Source organism: Sinocyclocheilus rhinocerous, unplaced genomic scaffold (genome assembly GCF_001515625.1).
Source record: "Sinocyclocheilus rhinocerous isolate Xijiao unplaced genomic scaffold, SAMN03320098_v1.1 scaffold1374, whole genome shotgun sequence".
NCBI lineage: Eukaryota > Metazoa > Chordata > Actinopteri > Cypriniformes > Cyprinidae > Sinocyclocheilus > Sinocyclocheilus rhinocerous.
In genome coordinates this window covers 226,785-252,431 of record NW_015643932.1, presented here as the reverse complement: position 1 = coordinate 252,431, position 25,647 = coordinate 226,785, and the positions used below count along the sequence as shown (strand labels likewise).

General features: G+C 37.5%; 1 protein-coding gene across 1 annotated transcript in view; it reads right to left on the bottom strand.

Moving 5' to 3' along the window:
- LOC107757695 (collagen alpha-1(XI) chain-like) overlaps nt 1–25,647 on the bottom strand; it is a 66,997-nt gene that overhangs the window by 25,275 nt on the left and 16,075 nt on the right. The window contains exons 6-37 of the mRNA XM_016575250.1: nt 25,051–25,137; nt 23,151–23,255; nt 21,143–21,451; nt 20,052–20,114; nt 19,872–19,913; nt 19,652–19,714; nt 18,207–18,281; nt 16,703–16,786; nt 16,268–16,324; nt 14,905–14,958; nt 14,771–14,824; nt 14,592–14,645; nt 14,445–14,498; nt 13,552–13,605; nt 13,406–13,442; nt 13,322–13,356; nt 12,608–12,661; nt 12,251–12,295; nt 11,795–11,848; nt 11,661–11,705; nt 10,595–10,648; nt 10,397–10,504; nt 10,179–10,232; nt 7,307–7,360; nt 5,393–5,437; nt 5,241–5,294; nt 5,115–5,159; nt 4,400–4,453; nt 4,264–4,317; nt 3,859–3,912; nt 3,654–3,761; nt 1,954–2,043 (exon numbers count right to left, since the gene is read on the bottom strand). Coding sequence (XP_016430736.1) covers nt 1,954–2,043; nt 3,654–3,761; nt 3,859–3,912; nt 4,264–4,317; nt 4,400–4,453; nt 5,115–5,159; nt 5,241–5,294; nt 5,393–5,437; nt 7,307–7,360; nt 10,179–10,232; nt 10,397–10,504; nt 10,595–10,648; nt 11,661–11,705; nt 11,795–11,848; nt 12,251–12,295; nt 12,608–12,661; nt 13,322–13,356; nt 13,406–13,442; nt 13,552–13,605; nt 14,445–14,498; nt 14,592–14,645; nt 14,771–14,824; nt 14,905–14,958; nt 16,268–16,324; nt 16,703–16,786; nt 18,207–18,281; nt 19,652–19,714; nt 19,872–19,913; nt 20,052–20,114; nt 21,143–21,451; nt 23,151–23,255; nt 25,051–25,137 — 2,199 coding nt within the window. The remainder of the gene's footprint in view (nt 1–1,953; nt 2,044–3,653; nt 3,762–3,858; nt 3,913–4,263; nt 4,318–4,399; nt 4,454–5,114; nt 5,160–5,240; nt 5,295–5,392; nt 5,438–7,306; nt 7,361–10,178; nt 10,233–10,396; nt 10,505–10,594; nt 10,649–11,660; nt 11,706–11,794; nt 11,849–12,250; nt 12,296–12,607; nt 12,662–13,321; nt 13,357–13,405; nt 13,443–13,551; nt 13,606–14,444; nt 14,499–14,591; nt 14,646–14,770; nt 14,825–14,904; nt 14,959–16,267; nt 16,325–16,702; nt 16,787–18,206; nt 18,282–19,651; nt 19,715–19,871; nt 19,914–20,051; nt 20,115–21,142; nt 21,452–23,150; nt 23,256–25,050; nt 25,138–25,647) is intronic.

Below are 25,647 nucleotides of genomic sequence, written 5' to 3'. Positions count from 1 at the left end.
TCCAACACATCATCTATTGATGCTCAAAGCCAGATAAAAACATGTACTGTAGGTTTTAGTGCACTGTGCCTGAGCAAACAAATCTACCTACACAATATGATCAACACATAATGGAGATTTCACATTGAAAGCTTTTGAGAATCCACACTGAAAGTGTTTGTGGTTGTGCTTTTTCAAACTTCGGTTCTTTCATGTGTTGTGGCCAGTCATGATGTATGAAAACCAATGGTGTTTGCCTACATTATTGACATTAAACCTAGTTTTAGGCATCTTTTGTGCTAAGTTTGAATCTATGGAAGTGTGAAAGATATTTGAGAACTGCAGCTTAAATTTCAGACTTTTTCTTAAGCTATTGTATGGCTTCAGAAAACTTGGAATGTAGTGCAAAAGTGATATTGTTTTGAAAAATTCTCCTTAGATATTACATGAAACAAAGAAAGAGTTTGGAACGACATGAGGGTAAAGGATTTTTGAGATGACAAAATTTCTATCTATCATTTTTAGAAGAACTATTACCTTCAGCCCATGCTCATAATTACTCTATTTCTGCTCTTTTTCTTGCTCATAAACTTAACTGCTTCAAATATTACCTGGAACACAAAATCCTGAGATAATGCTCTAATGAATTCCTATGAACTCCTATTCTGCAATTTCATTAATAAATCCAGAGATATGGTGGTCTCAAGCAGCTCTCAGATTTCACCATCAGTATTGTAAGCTTTTTATTAAAGGGAATAGCTAACCAAAAAATTAAAATACTTACCCTCATGTTGCTAAAAACCCTCACTTTGAAAGAACCTTTACAAAGATTTGCTGTCAGGTCCCAAAAAGGGCAAAAAAGAACCTTAAAGCACTATAAACAGTCCATATGTATTCTTTATTCCAAATTCTCCATCTTCTGAAGTCATACCAATGACATTTTATGTTATTCACATCCAACCTGTTCCATGGACACCTTATTTGGTTCAAGAGTTGTCACACAGGTAGATTATGACAAATTTCAATCTGTTTCTCACTTGAAATATAGTGCACAAGTTGTATGGCCCCCTTTTTATGGCACTTTTTGTCCTTTTTGGCACTTGTATAGTTAACTAATTGGCACTTGTATAGTTCATTAATCTCCCATATGAGAGAGAAATCCACAGAACTCGACTGCCTGCTGGTTCTGCCTCTACCCGATTGATATTTACTGGCCCCTTTTTCTCTCACAGGACAGTTGTCAACTGGGGCACAGTAAAAATCAAAGAGCTGACAAAAGCTCTCATGTGTGTATATGTGAGGAGATTTGTGAATCCATGTAGAGTAAAATAACTTTTGGTCCCATAAACTATGTTTATATACTAATATGAAACTAATATAAAATATCATGTAGTTGTTTCATGAACATCTTTATAGGTGCATCTGTGTGTGTGTCTCAGGTCTCATGGAGGTGCCATTGTGTCTTGTGAGTGAGGGCTTGAGATTGCCTCTCTAAAGGGCAGACACACACGGTGGTCTCGGTAATGACTGTTGCTGTCCTAAGAGAGAGGAAAAAAATTGCCCCAGTAGAAAACAATCAGGCAGTGCACGAAGAGCCAGTCTCTGCCACTGACCTTGAGATCAGACATCAACAATGAACAAACAACCTCGTCTCCCAAAATCTAATTGGCAACATTTTCAATTAAATCATTCTCTGGGCAGATAATACATATAAAAGACAACAACCCAGCCTCTTCAAAAGGTGGGAAAGGGAAAAACGTGAACGCAGTCAAATTAGCATAATGTATCGCCGCCTTAAACAATACAAAGTTAGCTTTTTTAGGGGTTATATGCCCTATTAAAGTCTTCGTGGAGTGTATGGAAGTCCAATTCTGTGGATGTAATGAGCCAGGGCTGCTGTCTAACTCTCTGTCTACCTCTAAGATTAGGAGGATTTATTGCAGTGATTTATTCACGATGGGAGCATGATCTTACTGTCACTCCAGGAAGACCTCTCTCTCCTGGGAACCCTCTCAGTCCCGGAGGACCGTCTTTTCCTGGACTGCCCGGAGGACCTGGATCTCCCTGTGGACAGACAGTTGGCAATTGAATACTTTATTGAACTTCAAATATAATGAACAGAAAATTTACACAAAATTAATTCTCAGCTGATGTTAATGAGCTCTGAACTGATGAAATGATCCTGAATTATTGCTAGCTTCAAATTCCACCGTCGGCAGCGCTGGCAGGTCGATTCAATTAATATCTCTGACTCCACAGCATGATTAAAACTGAAGTGTGTAAATTTTATATAATGAAACATGTTCTCAAACAGATTTTTCGAACAATCCATCTATCTTAATTTGGTCTGACAAACAGAAACTAAAATTTGCAGGCCCAAGAAAGTTTTTAGACCACATTTTTGGGGGAATCAAGCTGGAACTGCTCCGGGTGTGTGTTCACGGTGTGTATGTGTTCACTGCTGTGTGTGTGCACTTTGGATGGGTTAAATGCAGAGCACTAATTCCAAGTATGGGTCACCATACTTGGCCACATGTCACGTCACTTTCAATAGGAACCTGGAAGGATTTTATGAAAAGAACATTTAAACACATTCAATATGTTAATATGTCCAACTGATGTTAATTACGCTAATTGCAACTGAAAGACAAAATTTTGAACACTACCATTCAAATGTTGGCGTTAAATAGATTGTTTTAATGTTCTTGGTTCTTATGCTCAGCAAGTCTTCAATCAAAAACAGCACAATTGATTGAACGATACATTATTGGTAGCTTCAAATAAATTGTTGTTCATAGAGTTTTAGACACAGTTAATATCTCAGCACAATTAAAACAAGCCTACCTAAAACAAGTATTAAGAATACTAAAGTGTCTTGAGGGGCCAACAAGTGCCTTCGAACAGTAAACTGCAATCAGACAGGCCTGCCTGAGGCACTCAAGAGTGAATTTTGAGATTTAAAATTGCTAGAAAGATTAACACTGTTTTAGCCATTTGAAAGACGATCTCCACTTGACCTCAGTGTCTCTGCATTTTTATTGGGCCACTGAAAGTGTCATATTCAGCTAATAAGACGAGGAAACAAACGAGCTAAATCAGGAAAATGACTGCAGAAAGACCGTGAGTCTGACCGCTCAGATTGCGGCAGCATACTCTGCCTCCGGGGTGTTCACTCACATCTGACAGCCAGTCTGAAGTGGGCCGATCAAGCTGATTAAAGTGTCTCCGTTTAGGAGTGGCAGAAATTGAAACCGAGACAGGAGGGTTGGACACTCAGAGAAATTCAGTTCAGCTTTTAAAAGCCACGTCTACTAACAATTTAGACTCTATTTAGAAAGGGAATTCAACAATTCTCCACAGTACGGATGTTATAGCTCTGGAAAACTGGGATACACTTGGACAGAACGAGTTGTTGGTCAACAAATTGATCTCCACTGGCTCTTTTGTCCTAAAGAAATAATAACTGGGGGTCATAATCAATAATTTTTAGTTCTGTTTGACCTTGCCTGCTGGGCACTTTTTGTTTTTGTCGTTACATTATGTAGTTTTCCAATAAGAAAGGTTTGAAATTTAGCTTAACTATTGATAACAAGACAATCAATTATTTTCTGTTTGTACTTGCCCTCCATATATTCTATTTGGCTGAACGTCATGTAAACATGAACCTCATTCACCTTTGCACCTTCTTTTCCACCAGCACCTGGAAGACCTTGCTCTCCGGGGGGTCCAGGGGGTCCAGGATGTCCTCTCTCACCAATAGGGCCGGTTTCTCCTGTTGGACCCTTTCAAGCCATTATAGACATATTTGTGAGATTAATAGGCAAATCCTTGTGCTTATCTCAAATAATATGTATAATATGCAAAAACATAAACACCTACCTGTGGTCCGACAACACCTCCAGGTCCTGGTGGGCCAGTTTTGCCTTGGAAACCCTAGGGGGAAAAAATCACTTACTGCCTGAAAAGCAACCATCTATTGGTGGACCCACTGGATTTTATATGACACAATTTCACAGGCAAAATGTAGTTGCAGTAATTCACACTAAGTTTATTGCTCTTAAATGTGATAAACAAGCATCTCCTACAGGGTCATGTCATTAATAAAGCCTCTGCCTGGATCAGACAGAACATCCATAACTCCTTCAGATTTACACATAACTCAGAGGAAGTGGGCTCATTCAGTCCCTGAACACACTCTTGCTGGATGGATCAGTGATGTCTGCTATAGGTTATCGCTTAGGCTATTTAGGTGATCTACAAGTGTGAGTGATCGGAAACACTTACAGTCTCTCCCCGCTGGCCAGGGTGACCGGGCAGCCCATCCTTTCCAGGTGGTCCCTAAAACACAGAACAAGATGAAATATATTGTAAATGTCACATTTGTCAGCATCTAAAACAGTATAGATAAACAGGTACTTACAGGAGGGCCCTTTGGTCCTGAAAAACCAACGGGACCCTGGGGCCCTTGAGGTCCCTGGAAAAGACAGGAAAAAAATAGGTGAAAAGTCTGCTGTTTTACGTCAAAATAAGGTAACAATGCAGTGCAGATTGTTTAATGGCAATATCAGAATCTGAAATGTGAACTAGAAGAAGTGAATCTTTATCTGACCTGATCTTATGTCTTATAATCTCAATAAAAGTCCAAGGAAGGAAGCAGAATTTATAAATACTCACGATAACAAAATTTTAATAAAACATTACAAGCTGAAACTAAGCGCAATGTAGGTAAAGTCAACAGACTTTTGAAATGCTTAAAAGAAATCCTTCAGATTCCAACTGAGAAACGGAATAAATAAACAGGAAAACACTGAAAAATAGAGGAAGAAACGAGAACAGGATTTCACAGCAGAAATAAACAGCACAACATTAGATTTCGAGTGATGTGAGCCTTGGACAACAGCCTTCCAGTGGTCTAATGCTCAAGAGCTCTTCATAAATCTATAATAGCTTCCAGACGAAAACACAGGTCTGGTGGTAAGTCCTCTTATCTGGAGTACACCCACATGCTGAGCTAATCCTCACTGCGCTTCCTGCAAAAGCACCCTCTCTGAGCGCCTCAAGCCGTACACCATCTCACTGTAGATAGTATGATGGGATAAAAATGTTTGCTGCAATGCATTCTGGGTGGCACTTACTCTCTCGCCGGGTGGGCCAGGTGGACCGTCGTTGCCTGCTGTGCCCTGTTGGATAATGAGAGAGGAAAGCATAAGAACTGTGCAACGGAAGTGATTGACAAAATCAAAGTCTGAGGGAAGTAGTACCTTAGGGCCTGGCTTTCCTGTTGGGCCTCTGGCACCGCGTGCACCACGGGGACCCTAAAAAAATCAGCATATTTAGGGCTTGGTGACTTGCATAATTAAATAAAGCAAAATTAAGTCAAAATGGAAGGGGGAAGTGCTGAAGCAGTACATACCGTCGGACCTCTTTGACCTCTTGGACCGGGTTTCCCTGCAACTCCCTTTGAAAAGAAAGAAGAAAAATGAGTGTGGTAAAAATTGAGGGTGAATTCAATAGCTACACAAAGCAAATCCAATCATTGCAGTTGCTGCCGTTCTATTTGCCAAGATGAGATGGCAGTGTGTATGGGGGAAAACAAGCATTGGATACCTTCCCCTAGGATTTCTGGGAGCCATGGCAATATTTGTTTCAGATGAGGTGTAGGTGTATTAGAAGCACACAAACATACACACATACAGTACACTGTCATTTTGCTCTCTGCTCATGGGCAGGATCCAAACACTTGGAAAAATAGCAGCTAACCTGACATTTAGTTATGAATAATCATAAACGTTTAGGGCAAAGTTGCTTTTGCTAATAGGTTTCCCATGAACAACATTAGACAAACTCAAGGTTTGTTTACAAGTGAGAGCGATTTCCATTGAATTATTCGGTGAGGGTCTCTCGAGGGAAATTTTCGATTAGTTTTCCTTAGTGATAGTCAGCACAATTTACCCTTTTCATGCAACATAGGGGTTTGAGGAGTGTGATGTACAGTATGCAGAGCAATAGCGCTTTTTGCTCCATGATTATTCTGGATTTCAGTCAGGATGTATTGTAATTTCCATCTACTGTGAGGAATTACTGAATTTCTACTAGTTAGGCAAATACAGTGGGTACGGAAAGTATTCAGACCCCCTTAAATTTCTTTTTTAATAAATCTGCAAAGATGTCAACAATTCTGTGTTTTTCTGTCAATATGGGGTGCTGTGTGTACATTAATGAGGAAAAAAAATTAACTTAAATGATTTTAGCAAATGGCTGCAATATAACAAAGAGTGAAAAATTTAAGGGGGTCTGAATACTTTCCGTACCCACTGTATATTAGTTAAGAAATCACTTAACTTGCATCTAGCAAGGCAGCTGTACTGGTAGGCTATTTGTATTGGTACAGGTATCACTCTTATTGGTGCTTTACCCTTTCAAAAATTAACCATGGTTTTATTATAGTAAAAGTGTAGTAACCATGTTTTTTTGACGTATTGATTAGAATTTGTATAACTACACACACTAACGATATACTATATATACGATATACTAACTTAATATACTAACGAGAGAAAACATCCTGCTAACTCTCTAAATGAGGTAATTTTGGTGATGCAATTAATAGCTAATAAAAGTAAGCAAAATAAAATGTCATTTAAAAACAGAATTAGCTTATGTGATAACCTGATCAACCTGCTAAGCTAGTACACTGAATGGTAGCTTGAAAAAGGAAAGCTAACTAAACAACAACAACAACAACAAGAATAATGTTGAATTCAGTCTTCTTTGGTAATATACTATTAAATAGAACAAAGTGATTTTGTAACAAAGTGATATCTAATCAGGCACTGGATAATTTCAATCAGGATTCAATTTAACAGGTCTCATTTTAACAGGTGGATCAAATTTGAATGAAACTACCTCAATTTTACTGCATACCATGTAAATCAGCCTTAAATGTAAAGGTAAATTTTGTCTAAGTGTGAAGATAAATGCAAAGGCAAATGTAAATGTAGTAGCCTAAGTAACAATATACATGTAAAGGTAACTGTGAGGTGAGTGTAAAGGTAAGTACATTCAGATGACCTTTGACCCAACATATTCACACACTTTTGCCCACTTTCTGCAAGTGAATAGTTTTCCAGATGCGTGATTGTCGTTGAATCACCATGAACACAATTGTTCCAGCAGCTTTTGTAGTCACATATTGATTCGTGTCCGTGTTTTTGTACAAAGTCATCATACAATTCCTTTCATAAAAGGAATCAATCAGCCTTTTTCATATGTTTGTTATAATGCAGTGTGCACTTCACACAAAGCAGGTTGGAAGAATCCATCTCACCCTGCCTCCTTTCTCTCCATTGGCTCCTGGGAATCCGGGGAAACCGGTCGAACCCTGCAAATCAAAGAAAAAGACTTAAGGGAGGAAGAGAAGGCGGCAGGACCTGCATATTAACGAGGTATGAACTCCAAGAGTCCCGACTCTCCTACTGATTCCGACAGTTAAATGCCATTACAATCTGTTAGCATTAGCATCCTTGGCTTTGCTACTTCCACTGTAGAGTTTTAAATAGCTGTGAGACTGCTTTGTCCCCATTGTTGGCAAGCTTTTTTCTCAGAATAATTCAGCGGTTGTAAGATAGACTTTGAATGCGTATGATATATCCCAAGATAAACAAGGCCAATCTCGATTATCAGTTTCCTTGTTTTGTTTGCACAAGACTAAGCGCAGGAGAGCTTCGGGAAGGGATTGCTTGTCAGTGTGGAAATACAACGGGGTCCACCGAGGACAGAGGACGATATAATCAACTGAAACAACAGATGCTGGACGAAAACAAATGGCCACTCAGTCAGATAAACAACCAAACAGAGTTAAGATTAAGAGTCACAACTGATGAGTCTTAGGCCCAATCCCAATTCTACCCCTTAGCCCTTCCCCTTTCCCCTAGCCCTCCGTTTCGTGCGTTCACGTAAAGGGGTAGGGGTGTCTCGATTCTCTTTTGGTTAGTCCCCCCAATAATTAGAAATCGCTAAACCCTTTCCTCAAATATTGCCAATTCGAGAGTGAGAGAGAGAGAGAGAGAGCGAGAGAGCGAGAGATGAAAGTTGCGTGTATGCGCGTCTGTGCGTTTCTCTTTTTAGAGTTTACTTAAAAACAGCGATTTTATCCTCTCATTGCTGGAAAATATAATGTAGCGATTCAGTATTTAAACTGTTATTAATAAAAGTCGTGGGGCAGCGTTGACAAGTTTCTTTGCTCCTGGATGTGGAAGCTGCGCGATATCTAATGTGTGTGTGTGTCTGTCAATAAGCAGCGCATTAATATAGAACGGTAATTAAAGGCTCTAATGCACACCAGTATAGGTGTGTGTAGGAGCTAGACTACGTATGATGACGTGTGACGTATAGTAGTGGTGTCCCAATTCTTAGGGGAATATTTTCACCCCTACCCCTTGACATTCTGTTTCAAGGGACAAGGGGTAGGCGGAGGGGTAGGGGAAGGGGAAGGGGTATAAAATAGAATTGGGATTGGGCCTTAATTGCTCTCATTCGCACTTCTTGTCTGTTTCTTTCTCTCATTTTCAATGCAGTAAATTAAAAACAGCTTACCCACGTTCCTCAATCCTGACAGCGGAATAAGCATTCAAGAAAGAAAATCAATACATTATTTTACACATTCATTTTAAGGCCAGGCCTCCTGGAGAAATCAGGTTTGATTTACCACAAAGGATATTATGAAACTGTAAAGGTGAGACATTGACGAACAAGCAATGACACTCTATAAAAAAATGCCACAACTCTGACGCCAGTAACCACTCAGACAGTGATGGCTGGTCTTCAAAAGTGCACTTCATGATAATTTGAGAGTTGGCAGGCTGTTTGAATCCATTCCAGAGATGATGGCATGTCAAAGTGCTTGTAATCACATCACTTGTCTGTCGTTCGTTAATGCTCCTAAATAGGAGCGGATTTATGAGACCATAAATCTACCAACGGAGTCAGCACCTCCGCTAGGACTGGGCTTTATTCCATCTTATTCAAACAAATTCATGATAAGCTTTAAAGGTGAAAAATTCAATTTCTCCTCCACTATTGGCTACTGCAAAAATAGGGAATGAGGTTTCCCTGAACACTCCCTCTGTCTGTCATTGGTTTGACAAACAAAAACTCACGCCATTGGTTAAGCTTGTGTCAAGTACATCGGGACATGCAAACAAACAGGTTTTGACAGCCTAACACACAAATTAAATAAAATCATGTTAATAAAAAATAAATACATTTACAGAATTTGACATTGTTGGCTTAATAATATCTTTTTAATGGCATTCCCAAAATTATTCCCAAAATAGCTTTCATCAGTGGTTAAAAATTAGATTTTAAGTTTAACTTAATGTACTATGTATCATAGTCTGAAAGTACATATTCTAAAATAAAAATAATCCAAATTAATTCATGTTAATAATAAATAAATGTTAATATTTTCAGAATTTGGCATTGTTGTCTTTATAATATCTTTTTCTGATTATGGAGTTTTCATTAATAGTTGAAAATTAAGTTTCAAATTTAACTTCATTAAACTATCTATTCATATTCGGAAAGTACACAGTTTTGGATGCAGAAACAGTGCGTTCATAGCAAAAATCTTCCAGGAGTGTAAGAATATATTTTTATTTAAATAAACAAGTATTAATATCTTATATTTTAGGATGTTTTAGGACAAAAAAATACTGATTATAAATTTTAAATGACTGAAGTGCACTCCATATACATTTACCAAGCAATGTATCAAATTGTGAACTGAAAACTCAAGAGTCTTCCTAATTGTACCAACTAGGTGCCTGTAATGACACCAATGTTTGTCATAGAAGATCTCCAAACCTCCAAAGCCACTTAAGGTCTAGCTTGGGGCTGGCTTGAGCCAGATTGGGTACTGCTGCTACAGCTGATGCTGTTGTTGATGAAAGGCGCTGAGGTCTGACACAGGCATCTGTGCTCCGACTTCTTCTCGCTGCCTGCGTGACCAGCATCCCCAACAGCACAGGGAACAATCCTGGCATGAGCTGCTCATTTTAAAAAAGCCTCACTCGGTGCAGCATGCATAATGCATTCTCAGGAGGGCATTAGTTCATGCTAATGAGCCAAGTTGTTGTTTAGCTCACAAGTGAAACAATCGTGATGCAGGTACAGGTGTCATGTTCAATTTAAGTGCATACCTTTGGTCCTTGACGTCCTGGATAGCCGGGTAATCCCGGAACACCAAGTTTGCCCTGGTGGAAAACAAGCCAAGGATCATTAGTGCAAGAACATCTCTGGACAAACAAACATCTCATTTGATATTAATATTCCAAACACAAACTCTGCATCACTTCCTGACACCCCGTGCCTCAGTAATCAACTAATAACGGTAATCCGTAATCAACAAGCAGCGAACCTTTTCTCCAGCAGGTCCCAGGGCTCCAGATTCACCATTGGGACCTGCACGACCCTTCGGACCCTCTGGTCCATCCTCACCTCTGGGTCCGGCCAATCCAAGCTCACCCTAAACATGCACAGAAAAAATCAGTGCAGCTCTTCTTGGGTTAAATTAGCATGGGCTTGAAGCCAGCAAGTTTATTTGATGTTTATTTACCCTATCGCCTTTGAGACCCATGTCTCCCTTGAAACCCGGGAAACCATCCTCGCCCTGAAAAGTAGGATGAGACATTAGGGAAAACATATAGAGTGATGAAGCTATAGCTTCTGCATATAAACACAGCACCATTAATTCTTTAACATTGTACTAGATCTCCATCTGCTGACAAAAATGCAGTACTGCAACACTTTCAATGATTTCATTCAGTCTAGAAGTTACAATATTGTGTGTATGGAATAAATTAGACCAAAACTGTGGTAAGAGTGAGCAACAGCTGAAATACACTTAGCTAAATGTGTGCTAACGGCACAGCAAGAAAAAAGCAAGCTAACAGCTTATGATACAGAGTGTTGATCTATGATTGAATTCTCATTTAATCAGTCTCAATCTTGATGCATGATGCATTATGCAACTTTGTGATCACCTGACGGCACTTGACTAAATGTGTGCTAACGGCTAAAAGAAGAGCTAGCAGCTAAAGGTATGCTGACTATTATGGTTCATAGTGTTGATTTATGATTGAATTCTCATTCTCTGTCACCAAATATCAGTCTAAATCTCTCGCCTGCATGTGCAAGATGCATTATGCAACTTTGTGACCACCTGACAGCATTGTCAACTTAACTAATGCCTTATTTATTTGGATATGGACACGGCTACATACTCAGTCTTGTTATGCTGGCACTACAGTATCAATCCCACCATCAGTTGAGTGTCATTCTCAAACATTTTTTTTCTACATTGCTAAATTACAGCCGACTGCAATCTGATTAGTATTCGTTTCAATGATGGTTGATGGTTTTTGAGAAGGGGAAAGAAGAGGTTTGTGTGGCTCTGGAAGTACTTAATAGTGATGGAGTGATTTTGTCTGGAATAAGTGTTATGACACTCTCTCTGCATGATTAAACTGCACTTATGACATGATGTTTAAGAGGAGAGAACGTGTAGTGGCTATATTCTTTTTATGCAGATTTAGTGACCAGTAAGTGCCACTGCAATGATTCTTAGTGCAAGCATCATCTTCTAGCAGCGTCATTCAAAAAAGATGTGGATTTTTGCATACCTTCTCTCCTTTGCCTCCCTTCAGTCCACGAACGCCATCAGCACCCTGTAAGACAGAGAGCATGTGATCAAGCAAAGATCACAAACTCAACAAAACACCAATAAATCTCTATCAAATACAAAAAAATGCTTTACCTTCACACCGCGAGGGCCAGGATAGCCGATGGGGCCCTGGGGACCGGACTGGCCCTGAAAGTGACAACATTGAAAAATGATGAAATGTGTGCGGCGAAGAACGAATATCTGTGGCTGAGGTAACCTTGCAAGAGGTTTATAGCTAAACATACTGATCAGATACTTTCAAACAATGTTTTCTAAATCTGAAAGAAGAAAACCAAAATATTACTTTTTTGAGGTTTTATTGGTCAAACAGCTAAAAGATCAAGACTAAATACTCTCCAAGACACATTTACCTCCGAGAACAATTTGGATTAGCAAATTTTTGCTGCTTTTTTAGCTGCCTGGCATTAGCATCATCACAAAAGTAAATACATTTTTTATTACTAATCCATAAAATAATGATAATACATATAGAAAACTGATCGACCAGTATACATTCTGCATAAATGCTCCCTAAAATTGTTTCCTTACCAAAGCTCCTTTCTCTCCAGCAGGACCCTCTTTACCAGGATGTCCCTATAAAATAAAGAGAGATAATTAGTATAAGGTGACAGGCAAGAGACATATATGTCTAGTGTGTGACATTAGCTATAGTTCTCAAAGTTTGCTGTTTTAAATCACTTGAGTTGCATATTCAACATACATCTTTGCTATGATGCTTCTATAGTATCAATTATGTCAGCAAGCAAAATATGTAAGAAGATAGAGAATCGGTTATGGTCTTTGCCAGAGTTATAGACAAAGGGCTGTGAAATATGTTTCATTCATCACCTATCAGTAGTTTAGCAGACATGAATCACTTGATATATCAGTATCACTGATACTTACAGGAGGTCCGTCTGCGCCAGGCAATCCAGGCAAACCAGACCTTCCCTGAGGACCCTGTATGAAGAGACAGAGAAAAAGATCTTCGATTGGATTAAGAAGAATTTCTAAGACCATAGATGCCCTACAGGCAATAACATGCACTGAATCATGAACTTAAGAAAAATGAAATGCTACAGAAATAAATGCATGCTCGGCTCACATCTATCCTGCACTGAAGCTCATTTTGCATTTATTTATGTAACCAAAGCAAAAGAGCAAGAAATACAAATATACGTGATTAATAACTTAAATAAATACTTTATATTATGTATATATAAAGACACACACATACAGCATATATTTTGAAAATATTTACATGTATTTACATGTATATATTTATATTCATATAAATAATATAATATATAAATATATTTAATATATAAACGTAAAATATTTTTCTTATATATATACATGCATGTATCTGTATTTATATATAAATAGTAAATATACACAGTACTCACACATATATTATGTAAACAGAAACTTTTATTTTGGATGCGATTAATCATGATTAATCGTTTGACAGCACTAATATATATATATATGGAGGCCTGTGTAATCATAAAGAACAAAAGTTTACATCACCACAGTATGTTTCAAAATCTTTCTTTTTGGTCTCTTTCTGTTCAAAGGGACTCCTGAGAATTATACGGATGAAAACCACAAGAGACTTACTTTTTCTCCAGGTGGTCCGATGGGGCCCTGTGGACCTAAAAAAAAATAAAAAATACACAAGGTGGGACACACTTACACTCTCACCAGCAAGTCCTCTTTGTCCAATCTCTCCATCTTCTCCCTGTAAAGGAGAAAGAAGTGAAGAGAATATGATTATTCTAATAGCTGAAACAATGAAATGATAAGAAGGACGGTTTTTTTTTCTACAGGTGATTCAGAAAAGCATTTACCCTTGGTCCGTCCTCTCCAAGAGGTCCAGAGGGACCAGGAGGACCGTTCTCACCCTGTCAGAAAGAGACAGACAGGAAGCATCATACTTTATTACATCCAACTTAATATATAATCATTTCACCTTGGCTTGAAAGTGATCTAGGGAGTCATTTTGGATCCTATAATTATTACCTGTGTTTACATGGGAAAAGGCTGGAAATACCCTACTGTAAAGTTTCCAGAGTAGAAGGCTCTTAATTTCACCTCGGAAGAGCTCATGATTCTTCTCTGTATCATTATTTATTATTAGCCTTAATACAATGAAGAACAACACTGTCAGCTAATGTTGTGTGTTTGATGTCCTTGTTTCCGATGTACAGTAAGGGGGTAAAATTTGTGTTGCTTTAAAAAAATTTTTTTTTTAAATTTTGGTGCCTATTACAGTACCTACACCTACTATTGTTATTATTATTATTAATTTTTTTTTTTTTTTTTTTTTTTTTTTTACTCATGGTATTAACAGTCATTGTAAAGAAATCGAAATTTTGTTAAATAAAAAAAAATGCTAATCAATAGCACTGGGATAATAATCTACAATATGTGTCAATGTCAAAGTTATTAATGTTAATTATTAATGTTTGTAATGAAAGTTATTAAAAAAGTGTTCTGAGCTTCAGCACAACAGAGATGTTTTATTTTATTTTATTTTATTTTATTTTACCATAATATACAGAGTTACCTTTGCCAAAATCTTATAGGAGTTGCATCTAGGAGATAATTGAGTAATTAGCATAAGCTGGAAAATTGCTGTGAATCTCTTCATCTACATTTCAAAAGCTCCTCTAGATAGCCCTGGTCATTTACTCTTATTCTATTGCATTTGTCGAATTGATTTGTATGCGTTCATACTCACCCTGTGTCCCTTCTCACCAGGCAGACCTGGAAGCCCATCAAAACCTCTGTCACCCTGAGAAGAAGATGAGGTAAAAAATTCAAACGATATATTTATATGTACATTATAGCATATCACATATATGTGGGTGAGAATTTTTTCTTGAACCTTAGATCCAGATTCTCCAGGCATTCCACGGGCCCCGTCGGTTCCAGCACGACCCTGTCACAGAAAGATCAGAGAAGATATGACTATTATGTGTCCATATGCTAAAGACTCAAAGATTCGAATGAAAGCAAAACATAATCATCTTTTGTCCATGTGAAAAATAAAGAGAAATATCTTACTCTCTTGCCAGATTTTCCCATTTGCCCTGGTGGGCCTTGGATACCCCTCGGACCCTATGGTGGAAAGATAAATGATTAAGTAAGTAGATAATTAGGTAGGATGACCTTTGGTGGTGAGAAATGCTTTATCTTACCTGATGACCAGGGTCTCCACTATCTCCCTTCAGCCCAGGAGCTCCTGGAAGACCCTGAATGTGATTGACACCAGAGAGAGATGTATTAGACCAAGACTAGACCAAACCAACATGTTTTTAACAGATACAGAAAAGATTGAAATGCCTGCACTATACTGTATACAAAGAAACAGCAGGTGGCAATATTTCACAGCATATACTATTCCTGATCTTCACTCACCCAGAGAATCCAAATAAGCCCTGAATAAAAGTTAATGTAGTTGACATAATGGCTTGGACTTGTTTAAAGATGTAGTTATTGCACTTTACTTTAGGGAATTGTGCTGTTTCTTTCGCATCGCACCACATGAAGCAGAATACTTAGAAAAGAAACTGTTGATTTTGAAATTGCTGCTATTCCAGACAGACTGTCCTAGTTTTTTCTAACTGATTTCAAAGATAATTTGAGAGTTGAATTTTGCATTTATTCCTAAAAGTACACCCTACTGTAAGGAACCATTTGGAAACTTGAAGATTCTCATATGTCTGCTGTTTAAATGACAGCTCTAAGGATTCCCAGCTAGCCATTAAACAGCAGCTGTGTTCTTTTCTTAAATAAAGATTATGATTTCAAAGTCTCTCTTAAATTCCCACCACTCATTTCATGCTCAATCAGTGACGTAAGATAAGTATGACATGGCATGGCTGTGGTTTTCACTTCTCAAATGCTTATTTTAGGTATTTTGTCATTAGTTTGGTCGCATCTAAGTAGGATAATTTCTTGGCGTGAGTTCACCGGCCCATCGTGTTTACCTGGTCCAGTGTTAGTGAGTGTTATTTTTTAATAATATTTTGGTTTAATTTTTATTTGAATGTTTTGTGTTTTCATTTAAAGTTTATTTAAAGTTTTAGCAATTTAGTTGTTTTTCATTTTTAGTTTTTAGTCTATAAGTATAAAATGTTTACATTCATTTTAATTTCAGTACATCAAGTTAAAATAAGTGAAAATGCCTTGGCAACTACCTGAAATAGTAAGATTTTATATTTTATTCTATTTCAGTTTAGGTTTATTATAATTCAGGCAATGCAAATGTTTCTTAGTTAACCAAGACAACCGCAACCTTGCCTCTCTACCCATTAGAGACATTTTGGAGCCCAATATGTGTCTTCTCATAGAGGACATTTGTTGGGATGATTTGAGATGTTCAAAATATTTTACATATATAAAATATACAGGACAGTGATGGTGTTTTGCATATTAATAGCGATGAAATTTGAATCACTGCATTAAATTGCATTGCTCTGATTTTCAGTTAGTAAAACTCTGATTGGAAAGCTGATTGGGTGGGACTTTTGCAGAGGTCATGGGGTCACTGAAACTCACCACTGGGCCAGATCGTCCAGTGAGACCCATTGGACCTGATGTACCTCTCATGGCGAGCTGCGAAAACAAACCAAAGAATCAAAATCACCAAAATATCATCAAACATATACAAGAATTGTCAGACATCTACTCCCCTCAGCCAGAGGAGGAGGGGCGGTGCCTGCATTTGTCAAGGACAGATCTGAGCACTAATCTGCAGCACCTGTCGGGTCGCCATCCTGCGGGTCGTGAACCTTGCTAATATTTTTAACTAGTCTCTCCGCATGAGTCAAAGCAGCCTGTGCTGCTCCGTTTCACTCTTGTTTTAGTGCAAACAAGGCCGGAGCAAATCCCCTCCCCACCCTGTGACCTACCACCCCACCTCTTCCCTACAAACAGTCAAGAGTCCCCCACCTCCCCCTCAGCAAACAGCTGGGTGAAGCTTTTCATACTCACCCTGGCCTGAGAGAGAATGGCCTGAGCCTGGGCCTCCTGAGCCGACACCACTGGACCCTTTTCCCCATCACCGCCAAACCGGAACTGTCAAACATGAACAGAGTATTCATTATTATCATTTTCATTTAGAAAAACACTTCAAATCCAACACTATAAATATTGAGTCAATCCAAAACAAAAAGCAATATTTTGAATATTTAATTAGGAATTAGATAGTATTTAAAAATTTTTTGAAAACTACTAAACAACAATATGCTCTAACGAAGGGAAGCTTGCAGTCATATAACACTTTATACTGTACTATACTGGAAATACTAAGTAAATCAAATCTGAAAAGCATATTATGAACATTTAATTAGGATTAAGGTGGTTTTCAATACTCCTACACAATATGCTGTAAAGAAGTGAAATATGCAATCATTATTTTCATTTTATAGCGTCATTACATAAAACACTAAATACTATATTATGCTATATTGTAAATATTATTAGGTAATCAAATGAAAAGCAAATACTTTAGCAATTTACTAAACAATATGCTCTAAAGAAGTGAAGTATGCAGTCATTATTTTCATATACTGTATGTATCATTATAACATACCATACTATATTATATTATAGTTACTCAAATACAAAATGAAATATTCTAAATATTTCATAATGATTTAGATCCGTTTCAATCCTTTCAAAAACGACTAAATTTATACTTTATTTATACTATAAATTACTAGATATTTTCATTTATTTATTATCATTATGCATAATACTTCATTCTATAGTATACTTTACTATAAATATCAAGTGAATCAAACACAAAAAGCGACATTCTGAATATTTAGTTAGGATTTTCAGTACTTTTGAAAAATGCTAAACAACAATATGCTCTAAAGAAGTGAAGTATGCAGTCATTATTTTCAGGCATGTATTCTTATTAGGTATAACACTTTATTCTAAAATACACCAAAAATATATTAAAATACTACATTAAACAACTATGAAATGCTACATTTGGAATCTTTAATTAAGATTTAGATTTTCAATACATTTGCAAAGTACTAAAGAATAAAGCTTTAAAGAAGTAAAGTATGCAGTCATTATTTTCATTTATGTATCAGTATGTGTTACCCTTCATATTATAATTTACTATACTGTAAAAACTATATGAAATGCAGCATTACGAATATGTAATTAGGATTTAGATGTTTTTCCAAACCTCTAACTACTTCACAACAACGAAGTCTAAGTAAAGAATGTAGTCATTATATTTAGTTTTTTTTTATATCATCATATATTTCCTTGATTTTCAACTTACATATGCAAACGCACCAAAGGGATATTTAATTTGTTTTTAATACTTTTCAAGCTACTGCACAATCATATATTCTAAGCAAGTTTGTTGTAGTTGTTTTCATGTATGCATTATTGCTGAATACAAGCATGAAACTGATGTGCAAAATAGGCTGGACAGATCTGCAAAGATTTTTGGTGGATTTAGGGGTCTTACTGGCAGCATCAGCATAGTACCAGGGGGGCCTGGCAAGCCATCCGCTCCGGGAAGACCAGCACGGCCGGAAGGACCCTGAGGAAGCAGGAAGAGTGGGAGAGAAAGAGAGACGGGATATATCAGTAATTTGACACTTCTCGACTTGACAACACACAGGTAAGAGAATGCCAAGACAGGAATGAGAAAGGGAGGGGGATCGAACAGAAAATAGAGAGGCCCTCTCACTTCCATTAACCTTTAGTGAAGTTGTCTATTTTTAAGATACTGATTGTATTCATTTTCTAGCTCATGAGCACAGGGGGATATCACTGTGTAACAAATACTTTTATCTAAACAACACTTCATATGCCTGTCCAGATGGATCCCTGTTGTCTCCACCAAGTCCAATCACAGCAAATTATCACACTGTTTCATTTTTTGCTACAATAATAGCTCGGCAGGTTATGTTAAATAACACTAATAAACAATATTACATGCCATCCTGAAGTGTACAGGTCTTAGTTTGATAAAACCATTAACAGGAAGTACTCAAGATCCCACATTTTGTTGATATGCATTTCATTGCTATTTGTGCTTTAACAGTCTTCTGTTTAAATGGTCTTTTCTTTATTTTCACTTGTAAAATGAACTGTATTGGTCTACAACTGAATGATATTCTGATGCAAATAATTTACTTAGTTTCATCATTAGCATTCTTGTGTGTGTGCAGTTCTGTTAAAGAGTGTGGAATACATAGACATGTAATATCCACAACACAACCTAACATCAGAACTCCAGACAGACTTTGGAGTTGGTTTGGGAATTTGTAATGATAATTATATCCTCATTAAGGAAGAAGATGTTTTTTTGTGAGCAATGGGTGTATTTTGCATACAGAAATAGATTGAGGGTAACGTGCTGCGTTTAATCAGAAATGTGCCCACTGAACAATGACTGCTCATTCTGAAGTAACGTGAATTACTGCAATTCATCATCTGGGAACGTTAACTTGCTTTAATCTGTGTTTCTAAATAAAGCAACTCAGGGTTTCACATCTGAAAACTAAATGTGTCAGAGAGGGTGTAAATGTGCCCTCAGGGTCAGGAATCTGCCATGACCCTGTTCAGAATAAATCAGCATTATGTTTTGTTTACTGACACATTTTCATGCGGTCTTGCGGTTTACTAAAGTCAGACTGGGTTTACTAAGCCTTTCTTGCTTAGCACACAAGTTTGTCTCTAGCCTAGCCTGTGTCTCATTATGTTCATCACAGATTTCATTTGACATGTCTCTTTTCCCACTTAATCACTGTTGATTTTTTGACAAATTAAATTTCTGTGAAACTAAATATGACAAAAGAAAGATCAAGTCCTAAACCTTAACTAAACCTTGTTAATGCTCTGAAAATACCTGTGGTCGTCATAAGTAAACATAGCCTGGAGTCAAAGACTGGAACAAATTTTTACCCTGTCACCAGGATCTCCGGCTGAACCAGGGGGGCCATGTAAACCTGGAGGGCCTGGAAGACCCTGAAGACAAAATGAAAATTGAATAAACACACAAACTGGAACACAACGATGATGACCCAATTACCAAAAGATTTTAGACTTTAAAAAAAATTGCTAGAACACTTTGGTTGAATATTGCATTTTACAACTGACGCAGACAAAAATGCAGGTAACTTACAGCAGGTCCAGGTGGTCCAGCAGGTCCTTCAATCAGCATTCCCTACGAATCACAACAAAGCCAGAATAAAACAAACTGACCAGAAAAGATTACAGCATCAAATTACTAAATGAATATTTATAAACTAATCTCAGTATTGTTCCCAAGGTGATGAATGCCCAGAATTCGCTTTTCACTCACCGGCTCAATCACTGCAGGTTCTCCTTTTTCTCCCTTCTGACCCAGAGCAGCACCACCACCCAACTGCAAACATACAACAGAGGTTAGACACAACAAATGATAGATAGACCGACAGAACTATAGATAACGTAGAGAGTACAGACAGACAGACAGACAGACAGATAGACAGATAGATAGATAGATAGATAGATAGATAGATAGATGATAGATAGATAGACCATTAGGGTTATTGCTGGTGCAGAGTATATGAGGTGTGAAAATACACATGAATATGAAAGCTTAAGGAAAAATGCTAAATTTGGTAACACTTTATTTTAAGGACCAATTCTCACTATTAACTAGTTGCATATTAGCATGCATATTACTAGCATATTGGCTGTTTATTAGAACTTATAAAACACACATTAATGATTATTCTGCATGACCAAATGTTAGATTCCTCAATTCAACCCCATTCCTAAACTTAACAACTATTGCTAACAATTAAATTAGCAGTTTATTGAGGCAAAAGTCATAGTTAACAGTGAGAATTGGTCCCCAAACTAAAGTGTGACCCTAAATTCATAATGTTAATCTCTCTGAGATTAACAAGATGGGAAGTGTGTAACCAGCGATGTAACGGACAGGATCTGATGCCGTCAAACCTTAGCTCATGTGGGCTGTAAGATACAGGTACTGGAGTTTTTGACGGAGGGGAAGTATGAGCTTCTTAAGGGGGTGGAGGTGGAGAAAGGTGTGTCTGAACAGACAGCTGGGTCTGTGGTATGGGGTAATTGCCGTATCCCAGGGCGATATGGGCAATAAGGTGCTGACAGTCAGAGAGTTCAAACCACAGTTGGTATGAGAGTGTGCATGTAAGTGATCTGTGAATCTATATGATCTGTCATACACAGAGACGTGAGTGAGAGAAAACCAATACGGACAAGAGGAAGAAGTGCAGTGCAGATTAGTATAAACCAACACAGCAAACAGAAAAAATGATTGGACCCCATGCAAAATAGTGCACTACAAAGCCAACAATGCATGCTAGATTCCCATATCCAACAGTCCGAGTGCTGGATGACACCCTCATTTGGGGGGCCAATACTTACGTCCGACGTCACTTCTGTTTCAGCGATGTCGGTTTCGGCGGCAACCCCTGGCCCGAAACTGTCCTCATAATTGGACGTAGGATTTGGAGCCACATTGCCAAACTCATCGTACGCCCCATACTCATATTGATTTTTGTCAAGCCCAGTCACATCATATTCCTTAAGATCATACTCCTTAAAGTCATACGCGTCCACTCCGACGGGGTCGGCGGTGCCTCTGGGCAGCGCTGCTTCTGGGGCAGCAGTCAGATCCAGACCAGCCTGGGCCGTCTCAGTGACATAGTCACCGAAAACTTCCTCTTCCACAGCCTTATTATACCCAAGCAATGCGGCCGGGCGGAGGGGAAGGGAGTTCGAGCAACGGAGGGAAGATGGATGTTAGTTAAGCAGTTAAAGCAAATACTACTGTATCTAATGCAAAGCAGGAGCAAAATTAATTGAATGAGAAATATTTATTAAGAATAGTATATAATTTTTGGGCAGCAACAAGATAACACTTCTTAGTCCCGTTCAGTGGAAATATATCAGTTGATTTGAATTGGATTCGAGGATTTGGATAAATGGTGAGATGAGAATTTAAGGCGCAAATTAAATCTGGTTAAGTAAATCACAACATTGTACAAGTTACAGTAATGGACCGATATAATCAGTAATGCACATTTATAATGTGATCTCATAGAAATACACGCAAATGAGATTTTAAAAAGTATATTTCAACACTTACTGTAAAACATTTCTAAATCTGTTAAATTTTCGGGGGAATTTTTGTGTGTTATTTGCAGAGGGACAAATAAAGTGTTAACTTTATAATTAAAAAAGGCATTATTTTTACATATTTAATAATCACACATATAAGTCTATGATAGACTTTGGGATATTCCTGTCTTTTTTCCACAATAAACATAATGGTAAAGTTAAATTATGTATAGAGGTGAAAAAAAGAAGACAGAAATAAATGACACAAGTCTGAAATGACACTACCATGATTACAAATACACACACTAATGCATTAATGATGTGATCAAATGCAGGAACAGATCATATTGTAAAAGTCTGACTCTGCATTTGATTACAACAGTCAAGATTTACGGTATGTTTTAGTACATAACCATAAAAAAATTGTCAAGGAACACCAGTTTTTATTTCAATACTGAAAATCTAGCACAAGGGGCATTTAGACATTTCTTACTGCATTTAATTTGAGAAAAAACACACCTACACTTATAATGTGTCTTTAATATCCAACATAAACTTACTGTAGAACCACCCTGTAAATACATCTATATGGCTGTGAAAGAGTTCAATTCTGTTGAATATATAGTTCTGATAACTAGAGCCAGAACTTTTCAACCAGAATACACCAGGAACGAATGCTATTATCTTTTGTTTCTTTTTCAAAGGTCCACATATTTGGGTCACTTACTGAGGGAACTGTTTGGAATGGGACGTGCTATCTTCTCAATGATAGTTAGGGCTAGAAAATGGGCAACCAGTCAACATTTAAGCAACCAATTCCAAAACTTAAGCCAAAAAGACAAACATATATAATTTTCACTTAGCTGGTTGATCAGTTCACTGCTTTAAATTTAGATCGGATGGTTGAACGTCCATAAATTGCAGATTTTTTCTTAAATACAGCCTTAAATATCATTGATATCCACAACAGAAAGCTGAAATGACAGAACAGAAACCAGCTGCATGGCAATCCACTGAGAAATATCTACTTGATATTCAAAACATGTTCAACGTTTCAGACTGGAAAACATCACAGGAAGTGGATTGGCTAAATTTAGAACTTGCCGGTTTTATCAGCTTTATGTTGTTGGATAAAACAGTTCCCTTGTGGTGACAGTCCCAGAGTCGAAAAACACAGAACAATTGCCATGAATTGTTTTGTTTTTGTCATTTCAAATCAAATACTTCCTCGTCATACGTGCTCCTGGATTTTTCCCCATTCTGTCCCACATTTTATTCGCCCTACCATCATAATATATAATCAAATGATTACCTGGTTTGGTCCAGTGGTTGCGACAGAAGACTGAGTTTTGGAAGCATCTACTGTTCCGTAGTCAAGTTCACTGTCTGTATAGTATTCCCCATCTACATTGTTAGGCTATAGCAGTTTCAAAGTGAGAAGAAAAGAAGAAGAAGAAGATAAGAAAGGAGGAATTAACACAGTTCAAGCAGTTCCACAAGCGTTACAGGCTGGATCCACGAGGACGGCACCTAGAGAAATGGGGCGGACGGCACGCTCAGACTAGCATCAGAGGTTTCCCTCACCGAAAGAGAGATCTTGATGGGTTCTGACATGAGCTACGCTTGTACTATTACCCCTAGAATGGCTTTTCTTGTTGGCGGTGGCAGGTATCCATATCTCTTCTTCTTAGGTGCTAACTTTTTAGCCTGTTTTGGCTCCTGGTACTTATAGGGTTTGGAAAAAGATTTAGGGGACTTTCTCATCCTCTTCGTTTTCATGGAGACACTACGTTTTACTCTCTGGAAGAAGGTTATGGTGAAGGGAAAAAGACACAACACATCAAAATATCTGTGTTAGAAGATAAATAGGTTCACATTTTTTCAAACATGGCTTACTTAGCTTAAGAATAACTTGGTATACACTATCCTTCAAAAGTTTGGGGTTAGTTTTTATTTATTTATTTATTTTAAAAAATGTGACCCTGGACTACAAAACCAGTCATAAGGATAAATTTTTCAAAATTGAGATTTATACATCATATGAAAGCTGAATAAATAAGCTTTCCATTGATGTATGGTTTGTTAGGATAGGACAATATTTGGCCGAGATACACATCTGAAAATCTGGAATCTGAGGGTGCAAAAAAAGTCGCCTTTAAAGTTGTCCAAATGCATATTACCAATCAAAAAGTTTTAATATATTTACAGTAGGAAATTTACAAAATACCTTCATGGAACATGATCTTTACTTAATATCCTAATGATTTTTGGCATAAAAGAAAAATCTATAATTTTGACCCATACAATGTATTTTTGGCTATTGCTACAAATATACCCCAGCGACTTAAAGGGATAGTTCACCCAAAAATGAAAAAATTCTGTCATCATTTACTCACCCTCATGTCGTTCCAAACCTGTATGAGTTGCTTTCTTATGTTGAACATACTAAGGATTCTAAAGGATCATGTGACTGAAGACTGGAGTAATGGCTGGTGAAAATTCAGCTTTGCCATCACAGGAATAAATTACATTATAAAATATACAAAAATAAGTAACAGTTATTCTAAAATGTAATAACATTTTGCAGTATTACTGTTTTTACTGTATTTTTGATCAAATAAATGCAAATGCAGCACAACAGACTTTCAAAAACGTAAAAAATTTTTTTGAAAGGTAGTGTAAATCTATCATGATATTAGAAAAGTGGATATTGAGAAGATTTGAGTAGTCAAATATGTTGTTCTGATACCATAACTGAGGCGATTTCAGGCTTGCTTCAAAGAACGGTCATTCTCAAACTTAAAGCAACACACGTTCGATAAAATGGCCACCATTTGACTATTAAGTTCACATAATATCTTTTTTTTTTTTTATTAAACAGTGTATAGAGTTTACAAACATGGACAGACAACATATACTACGTGGGCAAAAGTATGTGAACTGCTACAGTAATTTATGGGCCTGGCTATTTAAGCTAACAGGTGCTTAAAATCTAGCATACAGCCATATAATCTCCTTAAACAAACATTTTCAGTGGTATAGGGCGTACCAAAGTGCTAACATCACAGGACAACGGTGTGGAAGAAATTGACTGGCCCAGACAAAGCCCACACCACATACTTTTGCCCATGTTATTTATACAGGTCAAGGAAAAGGGGCGGGGCCACCCCATGATTGACATAACAAACACATCACATATTTCCTACATTTACCTGCGGCTCAGAATATTCATCTGTCGCTGTGGGGGTCGCTCCCTCATAATAATCATATAAATCACCGTAATCAACAGCAGTTGTGTACTGCACACAGGGAGAGGATGAGAGAGAGGTTAGCAAAGCATACAAAAGTCATGTAGAATGTAATCTACCCTTGGGTGTATTACATACTTTGATGGTTAGATTTACTGTATAGCTGGTTTTATACAGTGCAGATGATTAGACACAGGTTTATCATACACAGCATATTATCATTATTTTTTACTAAAGCATCCAATGTTAGAGCGCAACGTCATGATCAAAACAATCTAAACACCTAAAATGTTTGTTTTTTGTTTTTGTTTGTTACTCTCTACTGTGTGAGTTCAGCATGTATGAACATACTGCATTAATTACGTTAATGTATAACATGTGATGCACTTATTCTGATATACAGGTGGGTGTTTAAAACTCTATAAAAACTCCCTGCATGTCCGAAGCAGAGATAACAGCCATATGTTGGCTGCTTTCTTAACTGAACCCCCTTTTTTCTTCTTTCTCATCTTTATTTGTGTGTAAAACCCCAGCTGCCTTCTAAAGCAAAGGCTGATTAAA